Source organism: Phocoena sinus, chromosome 3 (assembly GCF_008692025.1).
Source record: "Phocoena sinus isolate mPhoSin1 chromosome 3, mPhoSin1.pri, whole genome shotgun sequence".
Taxonomy (NCBI): Eukaryota; Metazoa; Chordata; class Mammalia; order Artiodactyla; family Phocoenidae; genus Phocoena; species Phocoena sinus.
In genome coordinates this window covers 83,927,120-83,948,333 of record NC_045765.1, presented here as the reverse complement: position 1 = coordinate 83,948,333, position 21,214 = coordinate 83,927,120, and the positions used below count along the sequence as shown (strand labels likewise).

The following is a 21,214-nucleotide window of genomic DNA, read 5'->3' as shown; positions in this document are numbered from 1 at the left end:
GAGAATAAGATTGGGAGCAAGTGGAGACTGAGAGGCAGATATGGAAATAATAACAGCAAGGTGGAATAGAATCTGGTAGATCTGAATGGTGTAAATTTCAAAGGAGAAGAGATTTTTGAATAAGATTGGAAGAGCAGTGATTTGGAAATGGCACTAGGGAATCAGGATAATGTTACCCACCCCTCATCCCCCCCTGCCGCCCCCCCCCCAGCCCCATAGATGTGGGTGGTGGAATGTAGGGAAGGTGTAGTCTCCACGTAAGAGCCTGTGTTTTGGGGGAACCAGGTTTCTGATGGGAATTAAAGGGTAGAGATTTAGGGAAGTTTATTTACAAACTGAATGGAATTCTAGAAGAACAATTTAGGAAGAAAACAGATTTGTTGGAGCATGACTATAGAGAAGGATGGGACAGGAGTGGGAGTTAGGCCTTGCCTTTTGGGAAAAGATGGAATTATACAAAAAAGTCAAGAATGAAATTGACTTTCCTCCATGTTTTAAAGAGTGGCACAAAGTTGGCCTGATATGGGCTCTCTGACAGGCTTTCTCACTGCAGAGTAGGGACTGGCTTTGGCCTAGTTCATATAATTTATATCTGATGAAACCTTGTTTGTTGCCATTCTGTTAGTATATGTGTGCCTTTAATGAGCCTATTTGAAAGTACACATGGATTTTGAAATTATTTTTACTTCTCCCTGCATTGTTATTCTCCTTGAAGGAAAAAAATTTGGCCTTAATTTGAAAACTGAACTCTTTTATAATAATTGATCATATAGGAAGAGTTAAAAGGCCAAGAGGTGTCCGGATAACAGTTATAGTTTGAGAATTTAGGGCATACAAGTTAGTATGCATTGTGCACTTAATCCTTTTAACTTTGTTCCCCTGTTTTCCTTCAAATTAGCCATGGTTCGCAAACATGTTCCCCATTTTTCCGCCTGTGTATCCTTGCTTATGTTCAAACTTGTATTTAGAAAGGAGCCCTCCTCCATCACTTGCTCTTCTATGTTCTCTCTTGTGTGGGTTCTCTCTCCCTCTCATGCTTTATTAGCAATGACTGCTTTTTAATGTCTCTCCAAAGCCAGACACACTAAATACTTTATCTCATCTAATCTTTACAATAACCTTGCAAACTAGGTATTACTATCCCCGTTTTAAAGATAAGAAAACCGATCTTTTAGGAGGTTAATTAAAATGCGCAGTTACACAGTTATGAAATGGTAGAGTTAGGATTTCAACCCAGGACTGTTTCCAAAGCCACCTCTACACACACCTTTGCAGAGAGACATGCATGTACATGAGCTCCTTTCATGACTATCCTTCAAGGCTTGCCAGAGATTTTTTTTTTTGATTAAAAATAGTTTTTCTAGCTTTAATGAGATAATTGACATATAACATTGTATAAGTTTAAGGTGTAGAGCATGATACACATATAATTGTGAAATGATCTTCTCTTCTTAATAAAGGTTTTTTGAGTACTCTGCTCAGCTGTGCTCTTTCCTTTCTCTGTGTCTTTGTAGCACTTTGTACCTCAGGCTTTTATATTCTGTGAAGGCTTCCCTGATTGTCTCTAGAAATGTGGTACATACTTCCCCTGTATCCCCACTGAGCTCATAACCAATTTGTATTTGTGAACCTGTTTAATTATATGGCATTTGTTTGTTTCCACATTTGTTAACCCTAGTAGGTGGTGAGCTTCTTGAGACTAGGAGCTGTAATTTCATGCATCTTGATATTCCCAGCACTGAGAAATATGCCTGGCAAATAGGTGCTCACTTCTGTCGCTGAATGAATTTTGAACGAATTGTGTCATTGTTACCTGTGAACTTGTCTATTTATTCTTAATACACAGTAAGTTGTTTGAAGGCAGTAATCCAGGATTTTATTTATATTTGTATCCCTAACAGTATCTCTCCCATGGTTACTGAATAAATACCTGTTGATTTATATAATAGCTTAAAACAAATAAACAAAAATTCTGTTAATAATCCTGCTCTGCCCAAATAATTTTAAATATCAGTTCTTCAAATACATTTTTAAAATTAAAAAAAACCAGTTAATTTAAAAGCAAGCATGTTGTTCATTTGTTTATAACCTCACACAGCTTTTATTCAGTGTTCTCTCTCAATGAAACATCATTATCTATTAATGCTGTTCCCATAGGCTGTCTGGCCAATCTAGTGCTGTTTCAGTTGAATTTAACTTTTATTTTAAATTAAGCTAAAGCAACACTTTGAAATAAGGAAAGTGTTGGAGGAGTTTTAGATACCATATCTGTAAGGTGGTCAAGGTCAGCATATATTAACTGATAATGAATGATGTTGTCTTTGTGATTTAACTTTGGTGACTGTTCATTCCAGCCTGTTTAACTGCTTCTGAAAAAGCACCTCATTTTGTATTCATGTGAGGTCAATTTTTTGTTTTGTAACTGTGGTTATTACTTGCACACTTGGTGGCTTTTTGTGACTTTGTTTCTGTCTTGCTGCAAGCAGCTTAAGACTTTGTTCACATAGTCACTGTTTCTGACTTCTGTCAGTATTGAAAAATATAAAAGATAAGAAATACCATTAAGTAATTATTTTTGTATTTGGGCAAATGATTTTATAGTCTTTATCAATGAACAAACATACTCTGATAAACTAACTTGAACCATAAACTGATTTGGAGGGGTTTTATTAGTCAAGGAATATAAATTCAAATTCTATAATTTAAAAAAAAATTTAAAAATTTAATTAATTTTTTTATACAGCAGGTTCTTATTAGTCATAAATTTTATACACATCAGTGTATTCATGTCAATCCCAATCTCCCAATTCATTACACCACCATCCCCACCCCTCTGCGGCTTCCCCCACTTGGTGTCCATACGTTTGTTCTCTACATCTGTGTCTCAACTTCTGCCCTGTAAACCAGTTCATCTGTACCATTTTTCTAGGTTCCACATACATGAGTTAATATACGATATTTGTTTTTCTCTTTCTGACTTACTTCACTCTGTATGACAGTCTCAAGATCCCTCCACGTCTCAACAAATGACCCAAAGGGTTTGTTCCTTTTTATGGCTGAGTAATATTCCATTGTATATATGTACCACATCCTCTTTATACATTCATCTGTTGATGGGCATTTAGGTTGCTTCCATGACCTGGCTATTGTAAATAGTGCTGCAATGAACATTGGGGTGCATGTGTCTTTTTGAATTATGGTTTCCTCTGGGTATATGCCCAGTAGTGGGATTGCTGGATCATATGGTAATTCTATTTTTAGTTTTTTAAGAAACCTCCATACTGTTCTCCATAGTGGCTGTATCAATTTACATTCCCACCAGCAGTGCAAGAGGGTTCCCTTTTCTCCACACCCTCTCAAGCATTTGTTGTTTGTAGATTTTCTGATGATGCCCATTCTAACTGGTGTGAGGTGATACCTCATTGTAGTTTTGCTTTTCATTTCTCTAATAATTAGTGATGTTGAGCAGCTTTTCATGTGCTTCTTGGCCATTTGTATGTCTTCTTTGGAGAAATGTCTATTTAGGTCTACTGCCCATTTTTGGATTGGGTTGTTTGTTTTCTTAATATTGAGCTGCAAGAGCTGTTTATATATTTTGGAGATTAATCCTTTGTCCATTGATTCATTTGCAAATATTTTCTCTCATTCTGAGGGTTGTCTTTCTGTCTTGTTTATGGTTTCCTTTGCTGTGCAAAAGCTTTGAAGTTTCATTAGGTCCCATTTGTTTATTTTTGTTTTTATTTCCATTACTCTAGGAGGTTGATCAAAAAAGATCTTGCTGTGATTTATGTCAAAGAGTGTTCTTCCTATGTTTTCCTCTAAGTGTTTTATGGTGTCTGGCCTTACATATAAGTCTCTAATCCATTTTGAGTTTATTTTTGTGTATGGTGTTAGGGAGTGTTGTAATTTCATTCTTTTACAGGTAGCTGTCCAGTTTTCCCAGCACCACTTACTGAAGAGACTGTCTTTCTCCATTATATATCCTTGCCTCCTTTGTCATAGATTAGTTGACCATGGGTGCGTGGGTTTATCGCTGGGCTTTCTATCCTGTTCCACTGATCTGTGTTTCTGTTTTTGTGCCAGTACCATATTGTCTTGATTACTGTAGCTTTGTAGTGTAGTCTGAAGTCAGGGAGTCTGATTCCTCCAGCTCTGTTTTTTTCTCTCAAGACTGCTTTGGCTATTCGGGGTCTTTTGTTTTTCCATACAAATTTTAAGATTTTTTGTTCTAGTTCCATAAAAAATGCCATCGGTAATTTGATAGGGATTGCATTGAATCTGTAGATTGCTTTGGTTAGTATAGTCATTTTCACAATGTTGATTCTTCCAATCCAAGAACATGGTATATTTCTCCGTCTGTTGGTATCATCTTTAATTTCTTTCATCAGTGTCTTATAGTTTTCTGCCTACAGGTCTTTTGTCTCCCTAGGTAGGTTTATTATTTTTGTTGCAGTGGTAAATGGGAGTGTTTCTTAATTTCTCCTTCAGATTTCTCCTTCAGATTTTTCATCATTAGTGTATAGGAATGCAATTTCTGTGCATTAATTTTCCATCCTGTACCGAATTCATTGATTAGCTCTAGTAGTTTTCTGGTGGCATCTTTAGGATTCTCTGTGTATTGCATCACGTCATCTACCAACAGTGACAGTTTTACTTCTTCTTTTCCAAGTTGTATTCCTTTTTTTTTCTTTTTCTTCTTGATTGCTGTGGCTAAAAGTTCCGAAACTATGTTGAATAATAGTGGTGAGTGTGGACATCCTTGTCTTGTTCCTGATCTTAGAGGAAATGCTTTCAGTTTTTCACCATTGAGAATGATGTTAGCTGTGGGTTTGTCATATATGGCCTTTATTATGTTGAGGTAGGTTCCCTCTGTGCCCACTTTCTGGAGAGTTTTTATCATAAATGGGTGTTGAATTTTGTCAAAACCTTTTTCTGCAACTATTGAGATGATCATATGGTTTTACTTCTTCAATTTGTTAATATGCTGTATCACATTGATTGATTTGCATGTATTGAAGAATCCTTGCATCCCTGTGATAAATCCCACTTGATCATGGAGTATGATCCTATTAATGTGCTGTTGGATTCTGTTTGCTAGTATTTTGTTGAGGAGTTTTGCATCTATATTCATCAGTGATATTGGTCTGTAATTTTCTTTTTTTGTAGTATCTTTGTCTGGTTTCGGTATCAGGGTGATGGTGGCCTCATAGAATGAGTTTGGGAGTGTTCCTTCCTCTGCAATGTTTTGGAAGAGTTTGAGAAGGATGGCTGTTAGCTCTTCTTTAAATGTTTGATAGAATTCACTTGTGAAGCCATCTGGTCCTGGACTTTTGTTTGTTGGAAGATTTTTAATCACAGTTTCAATTTCATTACTTGTGATTGGTGTGTTCATATTTTCCATTTCTTCCTGGTTCACTCTTGGAAGGTTATAAGTTTCTAAGAATTTGTCCATTTCTTCCAGGTTGTCCATTTTATTGGCATAGAGTTGCTTGTAGTAGTCTCTTAGGATGCTTTGTATTTCTGCGGTGTCTATTGTAACTTCTTCTTTTTCATTTCTAATTTTTTTGATTTGAGTCCTCTACCTCTTTTTCTTGATGAGTCTGGCTAATGGTTTATCAATTTTGTTTATCTTCTCAAAGAACCAGCTTTTAGTTTTATTGATCTTTGCTATTGTTTTCTTTGTTTCTATTTCATTTATTTCTGCTCTGATCTTTATGATTTCTTTCCTTCTGCTAACTTTGGGTTTTGTTTGTTCTTCTTTCTCTAGTTCCTTTAGCTGTAAGGTTAGATTGATTATTTGAGACTTTTCTTGTTCCTTGAAGTAGGCTTGTATAGCTGTAACCTTCCCTCTTAGAACTGCTTTTGCTGCATCCCATAGGTTTGGGATTGTCGTGTTTTCCTTGTCATCTGTCTTTAGGTAGTTTTTGATTTCCTCTTTGATATCTTCAGTGATCTCTTGGTTATTTAGTAACGTATTGTTTAGCCTCCATGTGTTTGTGTTTTTTACGTTTTTTTCCCTGTAATTCATTTCTAATCTCATAGCGTTGTGGTCAGAAAAGATGCTTGATATAATTTCAGTTTTCTTAAATTTACTGAGGTTCGATTTCTGACTTAATATGTGATCTATCCTGGAGAATGTCCCATGCACACTTGAGAAGAAAGTGTAATCTGCTGTTTTTGGATGGAATGTCCTATAAATATCAGTTAAATCTATCTGGTCTATTGTGTCATTTAAAGCTTCTGTTTCCTTATTTATTTTCGTTTTGGATGATCTGTCTATTGGTGTAAGTGAGGTGTTAAAGTCCCCCACTATTATTTTGTTACTGTCGATTTCCTCTTTTATAGCTGTTAGCAATTGCCTTATGTATTGAGGTGCTCCTATGTTGGGTGCATATATATTTATAATTGTTATACCTTCTTCTTGGATTGATCCCTTGATCATTATGTAGTGTCCTTCCTTGTCTCTTGTAACATTCTTTATTTTAAAGTCTATTTTATCTGATATGAGTATTGCTACTCCAGCTTTCTTTTGATTTCCATTTGCACAGAAAATCTTTTTCCATCCCCTTACTTTCAGTCTGTATGTGTCTCTAGGTCTTAAGTGGGTCTCCTGTAGACAGCATGTATATGGGTCTTGTTTTTGTATCTATTCAGCAAGCCTGTGTCTTTCTGTTGGCTGGAACATTTAATCCCTTCACATTTAAGGTAATTATTGATATGTATGTTCCTATGACCATTTTCTTAATTGTTTTGGGTTTGTTTTTGTAGGTTGTTTTCTTCTCTTCTGTTTCCCACTTAGAGAAGTTCCTTTAGCATTTGCTGTAGAGCTGGTTTGGTGGTGCTGAATTCTCTTAGGTTTTGCTTGTCTGTAAAACTTTTGATTTCTCCATCGAATCTGAATGAGATCCTTGCCGGGTAGAGTAATCTTGATTGTAGATTCTTCCCTTTCATCACTTTAAGTATATCATGCCACTCCCTTCTGGCTTGTAGAGTTTCTGCTGAGAAATCAGCTGTTAACCTTATGGGAGTTCCCTTGTATGTTTTTTGTCATTTTTACTTTGCTGCTTTCAATAATTTTTTTTTGTCTTTAATTTTTGCCAGTTTGATTACTATGTGTTTTGGCGTGTTTCTCCTTGGGTTTATCCTGTATGGGATTCATTGCACTCCCTGCACTTGGGTGGCTATTTCCGTTCCCATGTTAGGGAAGTTTTTGACCATAATCTCTTCAAATATTTTCTATGGTCTTTCCTCTCTCTCTTCTCCTTCTGGTACTCCTATAATGCGAATGTTGTTGCATTTAATGTTGTCCTAGAGCTCTCTTAGGCTGTCTTCATTTCTTTTAATTTTTTTTCTTTATTCTGTTCTGCAGCAGTGAATTCCACCATTCTGTCTTCCAGGTCACTTATCTCTTCTTCTGCCTCAGTTATTCTGCTATTGATTCCTGCTAGTGTAGTTTTCATTTCAGTTATTGTATGGTTCATCTCTGTTTGTTTGTTCTTTAATTCTTCCTGGTCTTTGTTAAACATTTCTTGCGTCTTCTCGATCTTTGCCTCCATTCTCTTTCCGAGGTCCTGGATCATCTTCACTATCATTATTCTGAATTCTTTTTCTGGAAGGTTGCCTATCTCCACTTCATTTAGTTGTTTTTCTGGGGTTTTATCTTGTTCCTTCATCTGGTACATAGGCTTCTGCCTTTTCATCTTGTCTATGTGAATGTGGTTTCTGTTCCACAGGCTGCAGGATTGTAGTTCTTCTTGCTTCTGCTGTCTGCCGTCTGGTGGATGAGGCTATCTAAGAGGTTTGTGCAAGCTTCCTCATGGGAGGGACTTGTGGTGAGTAGAGCTCAGTCTTGCTCTGGTGGGCAGAGCTCAGTAAAACTTTAATCTGCTTGTTTGCTGATGGGTGGGGCTGGGTTCCCTCCCTGTTGATTGTTTAGCCTGAGGCAACCCAACACTGGAGCCTGCCTGGGCTCTTTGGTGGGGCTAATGGCAGACTCTGGGAGGGCTCATGCCAAGGAGTACTTCTTATAACCTCTGCTCCCAGTGTCCTTGGCCCCACGGTGAGCCACAGCCATCCCTGCCTCTGCAGGAGACTCTCCAACACTAGCAGGTAGGTCTCGTTCAGTCTCCCCTGGGGTCACTGCTCCTTCCCCTGGGTCCCAATGTGCCACTGCTTTGTGTGTGCTCTCCAAGAGTGGAGTCTCTGTTTCCCCCAGTCCTGTCAAAGTCCTGCAATCAAATCCCACTAGCCTTCAAAGTGTGATTCTCTAGGAATTCCTCCTCCTGTTGCCAGACCCCCAGGTTGGGAAGCCTGACGTGGGGCTCAGAACCTTCTGTCCAGTGGGTGAACTTCTGTGGTATAAGGGTTCTCCAGCCTGTGAGTCACCCACCCAGCAGTTGTTGATTTGATTTTACTGTGATTGCACCCCTCCTGCCATCTCAATGTGCCTTCTCTTTTGTCTTTGGATATGGAGTATCTTTTTTGGTAAGTTCCAGTGTCTTCCTGTCTATGATTGTCCAGCAGCTAGTTGTGATTCCGGTGTTCTCACACAAGGGAGTTAGAGCATGTCCTTCTACTCTGCCATCTTCCTATTAAATTTCTTGTCAGCTTATAAAAATTTGTCTTGGAGGAAGAATGAAAGATTTCCTGTTTCTATGGCATAGCTTTTATTCACTTATTTTTTGATTTTTCTATGTAAGCATACCTTCGTGGTATATTTGAATTTATTTTCAATGTTAAAAAATGAAATGATTAAAGAAATATTTGTGACAACAATATATCATCTGTGTTAACATAAATCTTCCTTACTTGGAAGTATTCAGTACAGATTAAAGTTTCTTTATGCTATATAAAAGCAGTACTTTCTCTGTATATTTGGAGAATGTAAAAAAGTTTCCAGGATGTAAAAAAGTTGTGGAGCCAAAAGTTGAAAAACAAGAGGCATTTTAGAAGAAATACTTGACTATACCCTTATATTTATAAGAAGTACCATGGGAATTCTATTGTCCTGTCAAGGAAACTAGTTATCTTTTTTATATTTTGCTATTAAATAGTGTCCATTTTTGTTTAAGAAGTATGTATTTATAGATCTAGTTTATACAGGATGAAATTCTAATTTTTGAAAATATGGCAGTTTTTAATGGTTCTTTTAAAGTTTTTAATCACTATTTGTGGTGAATTGAAAACTCAACATAACTCACTTGATCCTAAATACCAAGCTGAATGCCATTAAATAAGAAAGATTTAAATAAATTTAAATAGTCAATAATTTTTTTAGGACTTTTACTAGTTTTGCCTTTTAAAAAGATGCTATTTATTAGTTTTGCCTTTTAAAAAGATGTGTATTTTAAAAGATGCTATTTTAAAATAGACATCTTTGCTAATGACATGCCTGTAGTTTTGTATAATGCTCTATTTCTGCCTGATTTGTACTCAGTATCCAGTAAATTATAGAAATTCTTATTTTAAAATCTCATTTACAAATCTTTTAAAAAATGGGTTTGTTCTTGCAATTATTTATAATAAATTGAATACCTACTGTATATGGATAGTAATTTTAGCCCCAGGGTTATAAAAGTGAAAACTCTGTAATATTCTTATTTTCATGTATATCATAGTTTGATGGGAGAAATATACCTGAAAAATAATTAAAATATACTATGAGAAGTGTTATGTTAATCAGAGGTACATACATGATCCCTGAGATCTGAGAAAAGGGAACACCTAAGTTGGACTGGGTAATTATGGTTGTGGGGATGGTCAGAGAATGTTTCACAGAGAAAACAACTTTGCAGTTTAGTTGTTGAAAATTCTGCAGGCAGGCAAGGGTAAAAACATTTAGACTGGAGGAACAACATCTGCAAAGCTACAGAGGTATGATCATGAGACATTTAAGGGACCATAGGTAGAAAACTGTGGTACTATTGTTTGAGGGTGGAAGGCTGTCTGGGGCCAGCTTGGATTACCAGGCAAAGGAGTTTGAATTTTAACCTATAGGTTAGGATTGTAAATTTGATACAAGTAATAATAGAATTAATACCTAGAATCACTGAGTATCCTAAAGAATGAAGAGGGCTAAGTAGGGATTGTAGGGCATGAGGGGATGCATGTATAATGCTCTGTAGCCTCAACCAGTTAATTCATTTAACAGATTTTTATTGTCTACTATATATGCAAGGTGCTGTTTTAAGCACTGGAGATGATAGTGGGGGAAGAGATCAGAGTAATTCCTTGCCCAATTGGAACTTATATTACAACTCAGTCTGTATTGTACCCCCGCCTGCTTGCTCTCTCTCTCTCTTTGTAATTTTTGGCTACAGTATGATTGTATAATATCCTTGTAGTCTTTTTTTTCATCTTCCTTATGGTTGACATAGGCAGCTTTTGCTCTATTACTTGTGGAAGAATGTAGCTAAATTTGTGACACCCTCTCCACGTTATTGTTCTTCCCCCGACCTGTAGTTTGAGGTCTGGGCATTACTCTTTTTTTAAACTGAAATTTCTTTTGCGGTAATTGTAGATTAATACGCAATTGTATGATATAATAATTCCTTGTACATTTGATCTAGTTTCCCCTCATGGTAACATTTTGCAAAACTATGACAACCAGGATATTAACATTGACATAATCCACTAATCTTATTCATATTTCTCCAGTTTTAATTGTACTCCTTTGTTGTGTGTATGTTAAGTTCTGTAACATTTTATTACTTGTCTAGATTCATGTATCCACCACTACCATCAAGGTACTGAACAGTTCCAACACTACTAGAATCCCTTGTATCCTCCTTCTATAACCATACTTACCTCCCTTTTCCACTCTGCAGGCCCTAAACCCTGGCTACCCCTAATCTGTCCTTTTCCCAAAGTTTTTTCACTTCAAGAATGTTATATAAATGGAATCATACAGTATATAACTTTGTGGGGTTGGCTTTTTTCGTTCAGCAGGATTCCTGAAGATTCGTGCAAGTTGTTGTCTATGTCGATAGACTGTTCCTTTTTAATGTGGGTAGTATTCCATGGTATGCATTCACCTGTTGAAGGATCCCTGTGCTGATTCCAGCTTTTGGCTATTACAAATAAAGCTGCTATGAACATTTGTGTACAGGTTTTTGTGTGAACATATGTTTTCATTTCCATGGCATAAATGTCCAAGAGTGCAATTGTTGGGTCGTATGGTAGTTGAATGTTTAGTTTTATAAGAAACCAGAGTGGCTGTACCATTTTTTGTCTACTAACCAGCAACAAATGAATGATCCACTTTTTCCATATCCTTACAAGTGTTTGGTCTTGTCATTATATTTTATTTTAGCCATTCTGATAGGTATGTAGTGGTATCTCCATGTGCTTTTAATTGCATTTCCCTGATGGCTAATTTATGTCGAACATCTTTTTGTGTGCTCATTCACCATTTTTATATCCTTTTCTGTGAAATGTCTGTTCATGTCTTCTGCTCATTTTCTATTTGGATTGTTGTTGTTTTTAAATGTTGAATTTTAAGAGGTCTTATGAATTCTAGGTACTAGTTCTCTGTCAGATATGTGGTTTGCAAATATTTTCTCCTAGTCTATAGCCTGTCTTTTTCTCATCTTCACATGGGCTTTCACAGGGCAACCTTTTTACTTTTGAGGAGCCCAATTTATCAATTTTCCCCTGTATGGATTGTGGTTTTTTTTTTAATTTAATTAATTAATTAATTAATTATTTTTTTTTTGCGGTACGCGGGCCTCTCACTGTCGTGGCCTCTCCCTTTGTGGAGCACAGGCTCCGGACGCGCAGGCTCAGCAGCCATGGCTCACGGGCCCAGCTGCTCCGCGGTATGTGGGATCTTCCCGGACCGGGGCACGAACCCGTGTCCCCTGCATCGGCAGGTGGACTCTCAACCACTGTGCCACCAGGGAAGCCCTGGATTGTGTTTTTTTGTTTCAAGTCTAAGAACTTTGTGTAGCTTTAGATCCTGAAGATTTCCTTCTGTTTCTTTTTTCATAGAAGTTTTGCAGTTTTACGTTTATGTTTAAGTTTTTGAATTAATTTTTGTGTAAGGTGTTAGGTCAGAGTTCATTCTTTTTTTTCTTTTTTTGGCCTATAGATATCCAATTGCTCCAGTACCATTTATTGAAAAGGCTAGTTTTCCTTCATTGAATTGCTTCTGGACCTTTGTCAAAAAATAGTTGAGCATATTTATGTGGGTCTATTTCTGGGTTCTTTATCCTGTTCCATTCATCTACTGTCTATCCTCTACTAATACCACACTGTCTTGATTTCTCTTTCACCAAGTTGGACATATTTCTTTGAATACTCTTTCAGCCCTACTTTCTTCTCTCCTTCTGAAACTCAGACGATACAAATGTTGGGTCTTCTGTTATTGTCCTGCAGGTCCCTGAGGCTTTGCTGCTTCTTCTTCTTATTTTCTGTATATTTTCTCTCTGTTGTTTGGATTGGTTGAATTCTATTCCTCTTTTTTACATTCACTGATTGTATCCTTTGTTGTCTACTGTTGCGCTCATCTAGTGAGTTTTTTATTCCTGTTATTATTATTTTTTAGTTCTATAATTTCCATGTTTTTTAATAACTTCTATTTTTTGCTTAGATTTTCTAATTTTACAGTTGTTTTAAGGGAATTTGTAATTGTTGGTTTACATTTGTTTTAAGAGAATTTGTAATCGATTGTTGAAGCATTTCTGTGATGGCTGATTTAAAATCATTTTCTGATAATTCCAACATCTGATTCATCTTGTTGTTGGCATAAGTTGATTGTCTTTTCTTTTTTAACTTGTGATTATTTTTCTTGGTTCTTGATATGACAGGTGATTTTCAATTGAAGCCTAGATATTTTATCTATTATGTTAGGAGACTCTATTTCAATAGCCTATTTCAATCTTTTATTTTTACAGGCAGTCAGTCACTCTGGTTAGATTTAACATGCAGTTCTTGGCCTATTTTTGTGGGCTGTGGTTCCAGTGACAGTTTAATTTTGAGTCTTTGTGCTGTTATTTTGGTTTGCTTTATCTGGTATCACTAGGGCTCCCACTGGTTCTTGATGGTGGTGGTGCTACTTGAGGGAGTAGAAGACATTTTTCTTAGGCTGAGCAGTACTAGATGTCTATTGGTTAGAGAAGGGGTGAGATAGGATTTCTTTACCGTGCCCCCTAGCTGCCCTACAGTCTCTGGTCAGGAAAGGAGAATCTTGGACTCGCAGAGAACAAGGAGCTTCCTGGACTGAACCACTTGCTAGAGGCTGGCTCCCTTTTGCCAGTTCTGTGTACCTGCTCTGGTGTTTCTGGGTGGGAAAGGTGATCCTTGGACCTGTGGGGACAGGGAGACTTTCCGACTGGGCTGCTTGCTATTGCTGGATCTCTCTTGCTGGTTCTTCCTGCCTAGTTCCGTTTCTCTTGGCAGAAAATGGGATTCTCAGGCCTATCAGGGAAGGAGAATGCTTCCCCTGGCTGTTTGTTTTTGGTGAGGCTCATAATCTGTCTCCCTTGCTGGTGGTGTCTGGCTTGCCTGATGTAGTCAGAGGGACGCTTGTTGGATCCTGGGAGGAGTTAGCCTACACGGACTGCCTTTTGTTCCCAGACTGGAAGTTGGGAAAAGTCAGGGATGGATGACCATTTTCTGTTTGGTGAGGGGGGTACAAGACACCCTGCTTCTGTGCTGTTCTTCCAGTCCTAGGGCCAAAGGAGTTTCCCTTTTCTACCTCTCAGAGTTATTCTTTGGTCGTCCCTTTTGCTATTTTCAGTGTTAATAGTTGTGTTTTGTGGGGCTGAGCTGGGAAAAATGGTCTATGCCATCTTGTTTGGATCAGAAGCTAGATTTTACTTTTTTTTTTTTTTTTTCTTTTTCGCGGTACGCGGGCCTCTCACTGTCGCGACCTCTCCCATTGCGGAGCACAGGCTCCGGACGCGCAGTCTCAGCAGCCATGGCTTACGGGCCCAGCCGCTCCGTGGCATGTGGGATCTTCCCAGACCAGGGCATGAACCCGTGTCCCCTGCATCGGCAGGCGGACTCTCAACCACTGCGCCACCAGGGAAGACCGGTTTTACTTTTTTTAAAAATTTATTTTTAATTTTTGGCTGCATTGGGTCTTCATTGCTGCACATAGGCTTTCTCTAGTTGCATCGAGCGGGGGCTACTCTTCGTTGTGGTGCGCGGAATTCTCATTGCGGTGGCTTCTCTTGTTGCAGAGCACGGGCTCTAGGTGCACGGACTCAGTAGTTGTGGCATGCAGGCTCAGTAGTTGTGGTTCACGGACTCTAGAGCGCAGGCTCCGTAGTTGTGGTGCATGGGCTTAGTTGCTCCACGGCATGTGAGATCTTCCTGGACCAGGGCTCGAACCCGTGTCCCCTGCATTGGCAGGCGGATTCTTAACCACTGCGCCACCAGGGAATTCCTAGGTTTTACTTTTAATTTTGGTTTATTTGTCATATGAGCATGGCGATAGAGGGGTGGGGAGGTATTGGCTGGGACTGAGTTTGGCCTTGTTGGGGGCCCTGAGATTTACTCTCTCTTATGAGATTCCATTAAACATCCTGTACTTCTGGATTTAATTTCATCCACCAGTTCTTCACAGAGCTCTGGAAAACGGCAAACCAAGGCTGCCCTCCCAGCATTTTTCTGAGGTCCTGTCTTGGTACAGAGAAGCTTCTTTCTTTAGTTCTTTTCTTTCTTTTTTTTTTTTTTAACAACTTTATTGGAGTATAATTGCTTTACATTGTTGTGTTAGTTTCTGCTGTATAACAAAGTGAATCAGCTATACGAATACATATATCCCCATATCCCCTCCCTGTTGTGTCTCCCTCCCGCCTTCCCTATCCCACACCTCTAGGTGATCACAAAGCACCGAGCTGATCTCCCTGTGCTCTGTGGCTGCTTCCCACTAGCTATCTGTTTTACATTTGGTAGTGTATATATGTCAATGCCAATCTCTCACTTCTTCCCAGCTTATCGTTCCCTATGGTTCTTCAGAACCATTTTTTTTTTTTTTTAGATTCTATATATATATGTTAGCATACGGTATTTGGTTTTCTCTTTCTGACTTACTTCACTCTGTATGACTGACTCTAGGTCCATCCACCTCACTACAAATAACTCAATTTCGTTTCTTTTTATGGCTGAGTAATATTCCTTTAGTTATTTTCTTGATTTTTCCCTAGGTTGGTCTGTTCAGTGTATGCTGTTGCTTTTCATCTTGGAGTATCCTCCAAGATGAAGGATACAGGATTTTGTTAATTCTTCTTCCTCAGGATATCTTCTGAAAGTTGAGGGGTAGTGTTGGGCACATTTCCATGCTGCCTAGAGCACCAGAATTTTCCCTTTTTTTCTTTTGAAACTATGCTGTGAAACTTGTGGCATAAAGTTTTACTCCTTTATTTGCTGATGATATGTTTAAATTTTTGTTTTTTCTTAACAGTTTTTGTTCTTTTTATTAGTTATTGGTGGTAGGAACTTCTGAAGTACTACTTTTACTATACTGGCTTTACCTGAAAATTCCAATAATGACTTTTTGCAGTTTTCACATCTCTCTCTGACATTCGACATTGCTAATAACTTCTTTTATATCCCATCATCTGTAACTCTGTCAAACCTCTTTTTTGCTTACTTAATCTCTACCCTTTGGCTTTTCTTCTTCTAGTTCCTCCATTGATACATTCTCATGGGCTTTGTCCTTGTAATTCTCTGCTTTTCTGTCAACATTCAATCTATTGGTTTTATCACCTTTAAGCAGCTGACTCTCAAATTTGTATCCTTAGCCTTGTATTTTACCTAAGCATTTATTTCCTGCTGAAATGAATGTATTTTCTTTAAAGTAGCTCCGTATTCTCATTCTTCCATTTCTATTGATATTGTCATCATTTATTATTAAAGCCTTGAAGTTATCATTGTATCATCTGTCTCTCTTTTCTTTAAATCCATTTACCAGGTCAAGCCTCTTTGGTCTTAACTCTCACTGACATTGTCAATTATAGATCCTCATTTCTCAAGCTGTATAGCTGTAGTGACTTATTAATTTGCCTTCTTATGTCTCATTTTATGTTTTTGCTGTCTTCAAGCTATTTTATACCTAGCTTCCAGATTAAACTCTATCTCTATGTCTCTTTTTAAATTAACTATAACATACATATAGAAAAGTGCACAAATCACAGACGCTCAGCTTTATGAAGTTTCACCAACTGAACACACTTGTATAACTAGCACCAGCAAACTAACCATTTAAAACATCACATTCATGATCTTGTTATTTTGCCTTAAACACCAGTTAAGGAGTTTGAGCCTTATTAGTTCCCGTTAGAATAGCAAGAGGTAAATTGGCATGCCATCTGCCACTGCTTGCCACATATAGCTTGATTTTGGAGACATTTCTTTGTTTACTTCACCCCCAGTCACTTATATTCCCCATATTGCTTCCTGAAATGCATTTCCTTTTTAACCTTTTTATCTAAATCATGGTTTTTCCAACCTTAACTCATGTCTTGCCATTTCTAGGAAACTTTTCTGGATTACTTCAGGTTTCATTAATTTTTTCTTTTCAAAAATTCTTTAATTAATTTTTGAATAAGTAATAGCAATATGTTCACTTAAAACAAAATTCAAACGTACAAAAGAGTATATAATGAAGAGTCTCCTTCCCATTCCTGTGTCCCAGCCACTGTGTGTTCTTCTAGAAATATTTTATGCATTTAACAAGTAAATTTAATTTTTATTATTCTTCCTCCTTTTTACACAATGTAAGCATACCAAGTTCTGTATCTTACTTTTTTCTATTAATAATTGTTAATGATATTTCCCAATCAATACACAAGTTTTCTCATTTTTATATTAGGGCTGAATGATACTCCACTGAATGAATATGCCATGATCACATCTACCACATATGGTTGTGAATGTTGGACACTGAACAGATTCACACAGACTATGATTTGAATGGTACTCCCTAGGATTTCTCAGTTATCAGTACAAGCAACTGCAGCAGCTTTGATTGTAATTTACCTAGTCAGTTCCTTTTAATTAATATTTCCAGTTTTTAAAAAAATTCCAAACACTACTGAATTGAATAGTCTTATGTATATCATTTGACATCTGTGGAAAAATTATCCGTAGGATACCATTCCCTTTAATTCCATAAAGTATTTATAATCTCTACGAATTTAATAATTAGACATAATCAGTTAATTATGGAGCTGTTTTTAAAAATTTTTATTATTTGTGATTCCTCAAGGAGGAATGGTAGCTCATTGTGGTTTTGATTAAATTATTTTATATTCACCCTGACCTAGAATACTGGTGTACATAAATAAGCCTTTAGGGTGGACTGGAGTGTTTCTCAGATAGCTGCCAGATTGTTTCCCTTTTTATTCATCTAAGCTCTTCATAATCCTTTTGAAATTCCTAATAATGAGAGAAAAAAACTATTGTCAAAGCTTTGACCACAGCTAGATGCATTTAGAAGCAGAAGTGATGTTTATTCCAAGCTACAGAATAAAATGAACCACAATCTCAGATATAGTTTTTAAAAAAAAAAGCGAAATGTTTCACCTTTCTTTGGAAAAAAATTTCTTATTCTTCCATTGAAAACATGGTATGAGTTAGAGTATATCTTCACTGAGACTTAGTTGAGCTATAAGTAAAATAACAGAAAAATGTTCTTTTTTGTGACCCATAAAGATACAGTATATCAAAGTAAATTTTTTAAAGCTACTACCTACAAAGTGAATAAACTGGAATTATCCTACTTGATATTAAAGTGAATAAGTTAATTACTTTTATTGACTTATTTATGTTAAGGTCCATTTAGTGTCCTGCTTGCAACTTTGGAAACCTTGATGGAGTACATTTTTCCACAACCTTTTTTCTGCTCTACTTGTTCGATCATAAAACCAGACAGTTTTCAGTTGGGAAAATATTGGAATTTGTTTTCTATTTGAAAAACCCACACATTTTTACCATCTCTTTAGATGGTATCACTGAGCTTAGAGAGAGAAACCTTTTCTTACTTTTCTGTATAGGTTAGAGGATTTCAGCTGAATTAAATTGACTTCTGATATGATGAGCCAGACTTAAAAATAAAAGATGTGTTTCTTTATTTCTTCTAACTGACCCTAAAAGATTCACTGCTTGAAATCCTAGGGGACTGGAGGGGAAAATAAATTCTATCATAGTTCTTGGGATTTATAGCAAACAAGCAGGAATAACTTTGGGGTGTCTGATAACTGACCTTTAGATGATTATAAGTTATACTGCAGAGATTTTTTTTTAACAACTTTGAGCTATAACTCACATGCTGAAGAATTCACCCATTTAAACTGTACAATTTAATGGATTTTATTCTGTTCACAGAGTTGTGCAACCATTACCACAATCAATTTTAGAGCCCTCAACTCACTCCAAAAGGAAATCCAGTACCCGTTAGCAGTCACTCCTCATTTCTTCACAAATTTGCCAGCTCTAGTCAATACCAATTTGATTTATGCCTCTAAAAATAGATTTTGGACATTTCATATAAGAAGACAGCACAGCATGTCAGTCTTTTGTGTTTGGCTTCTTTCACTTAGCATGTTTACAAGGTTTATCCATGCTGTAGCTTGTTTCAACATTTCATTCATTACCGTTGCCAATTTCATTGTGTGGATACATCGTTTTATTTATCCATTCATCAGTTGATGAACATTTAGGTTGTTCCCCTTTGTGACTATTATGAATAATTCTGCTCGAATATTCATGCACAGGTTTTTGTGTGGGCATATGTTTTTATTTCTCTTGGGTACATACCTAAGAGTGGAATTTCTGGGTCATATATAATAACTCTGTGTTTAAGTTTTGAGGAACTATCCATTTTACATTTACACCACCAGTATCTGATGCTTCTAATTTCTTCACAGTCTCCAACACTTGATATTATCTGTCTTTTTGATTATGGACATCTTAGTGGTGTGAAATGGTAGCTCATTGTGGTTTTGATTGGTATTTTCCTAATGGCTAATGATATTGAACATCTTTTCATGTGCTTAGTGGACGTCTATAAATCTTATTTGGAGAAATGTCTACTCAGATCTTCTGCCCATTTTTAATTGGTTTGTCTTGTTATTATTGAGTTGTAAGAATTCTTTATATAATCCAGAGAAAAGTCCCTGATCAGATATATGATTTGTAAATATTTTCCCCATTCTGTGGTCTTATCAGTTACTTGATGGTGGCCTTTAAAGTACAGAAGTTTTTAATTTTGATGAAAACAAATTTACATATTTTTATTTTGTTGCTTGCACTTTTGGTGTCATATTTAGAAACCATTGCCTGGACCAAGGTCACAAAGATTTACTACTATATTTTCTTCTGAGAGTTTTATAGTTTTAGCTCTGATATTTAGATCTGTGATTCCTTTAGATTTAATTTTTTGTGTATGGTCTAAGGAGACATCCTGCTTAACTCTTTTGCATGTGGAATCCAATTTTCCCAGCATCTTTAGTAGAAAAGACTTTTTTCCTCCATTGAATAGACATGGCAGTGAAGTCTGAGTCCTCCAGCTTTGTTCTTTTTCTTCAGAGTGTTTTGGTTTGTTTGTTTATTTATTTGGTTATTCTGGCTTCCTTGCATTTCTTTGTAAGTTTTAAGATTAGCTTGTCAATTTCTGCAAAAAAAAAAAAAGCTAGCTTAGATTTTCATATGGATTGAGTTAAGTTTGTAGAACAAGTTGGGCAGTTGCTTTCTTAATATTAAGTCTTTTGGATCCATTAACATCTGTCTTTCCATTTATTTAGGTCATCTTTAATTTTTTTCAAAAATATTTTATAATTTTAAGAGTAAATTTTGTATTTATTTTGTAAAAGTTATTCCTAAATATTTTATTCTTTTTGATGCTGTTGTAAATGGAATTGTTTTTTAATTTTGTTTTCAGATTGATCATTGCTAATATATAGAAATACAGTTGATATTTGTATATTTATCTTGTACCCTGTAATCTTACTGAGCTCATTTATTAGTTCTAATACTTTAAAAATTGTATTTCTTAGGATTTTCTATATACGTCATGTCATCTGCAAATAAATATAGTTTTACTTCTTCCATTCCAAATTCATTGGAAATTATTTCACTTATTTCATTGTACTGACTGGAACCTCCATTACAGTGTTGAATAGAAGTGGTGAGATTGGACATTCTCATCTTGTTCCTGATTTTTTGGGGAAAGCATTCAGTTATAGTGATTTTTTTTTTTTTTTTACTCTAAAAAGAATGGGCCATAACTTTGCTTTGAAGACTAATTTCCTTTTGATTTAAGAGTCTTTTCTTCTGTTTACATACACAGATATGTGCTGATTAGACGGCTCAATTGTGCAGCGTGGAGGATAAGACAGTGCCTTACAAAAATGGGGTTTGGGAGTGACCTGAAGAATTCACATGAAGCTGTGTTAAAATTGCAAGACTGGGAATTACGGTTACTGGAAACAGTGAAGAAATTTATGGCCCTGAGAATAAAAAGTGATAAAGAATATGCATCTACTTTACAGAACCTTTGTAATCAAGTTGATAAGGAAAGTACTATCCAAATGAATTATGTCAGCAATGTATCCAAGGTAAGAAGAATGATTTCATCATTTATTGTCTATAGCATCATAGTTGTCCTTAAGGCAAATAGATCATACTACTGAATAAGCGTACCTAAGTCAGCATTCTAAAATCTTCCAAAATCTTGCTGATTATCAGAATCTCATGGGGAAAGTTTCAAAAATTGTAAAATTTGGGCCCAGTTCCTGATATTCTGAGTCAGTAGGTCTGAAATTTTTGAACTTGGAAATCTTTTTTTCCAATAGATGTCCAGATTATTCTAATGATTAGTTAGGTTTGAGAACCCTTCTTACAAATTTCGTTTTCTTTATTACCCTACCTCCTTGGGTTCCTTGAGCCCTGCTGTTTTCTTCTTTTGACACAAACTTTCATTATAACCCACCTTCCCTGCATTCTTCTGTGAATCATTTGTATAGTGAATCACATGGAGTATTTTAACATGTAGGTGTTCTCTGCTGTCATTTCATTACTAAAATACTAATATATTGATGATTTAATCACGCATAAAAATCCTTTGGATAAAAAATATGGTTTTTTAGCTCCAAGATTATAAAGTATAAAATTTTAAAATAAGGACTATAATAATAAAGGCCAAAATTGCACTGCTAATTGTCCTTTGACGGCATAAAATATGAAATATTACACACCTTAATAGTTT

At 36.4% G+C, this 21,214-nt stretch overlaps 1 protein-coding gene across 4 annotated transcripts in view; it reads left to right on the top strand.

The window, feature by feature from the left end:
- The window catches only part of FER (FER tyrosine kinase), a 477,424-nt gene that overhangs the window by 22,610 nt on the left and 433,600 nt on the right, over positions 1–21,214 (top strand). For 3 of the 4 annotated variants that reach the window (XM_032625918.1, XM_032625922.1, XM_032625921.1), the window contains one exon: positions 20,297–20,564. In XM_032625918.1, the coding sequence (XP_032481809.1) occupies positions 20,358–20,564 (207 nt within the window). In that variant the 5' untranslated portion in view covers positions 20,297–20,357. Of the gene's footprint in view, positions 1–7,826; positions 8,110–20,296; positions 20,565–21,214 lie in introns of those variants that run through there. The other variant, XM_032625919.1, reaches the window with a different exon arrangement.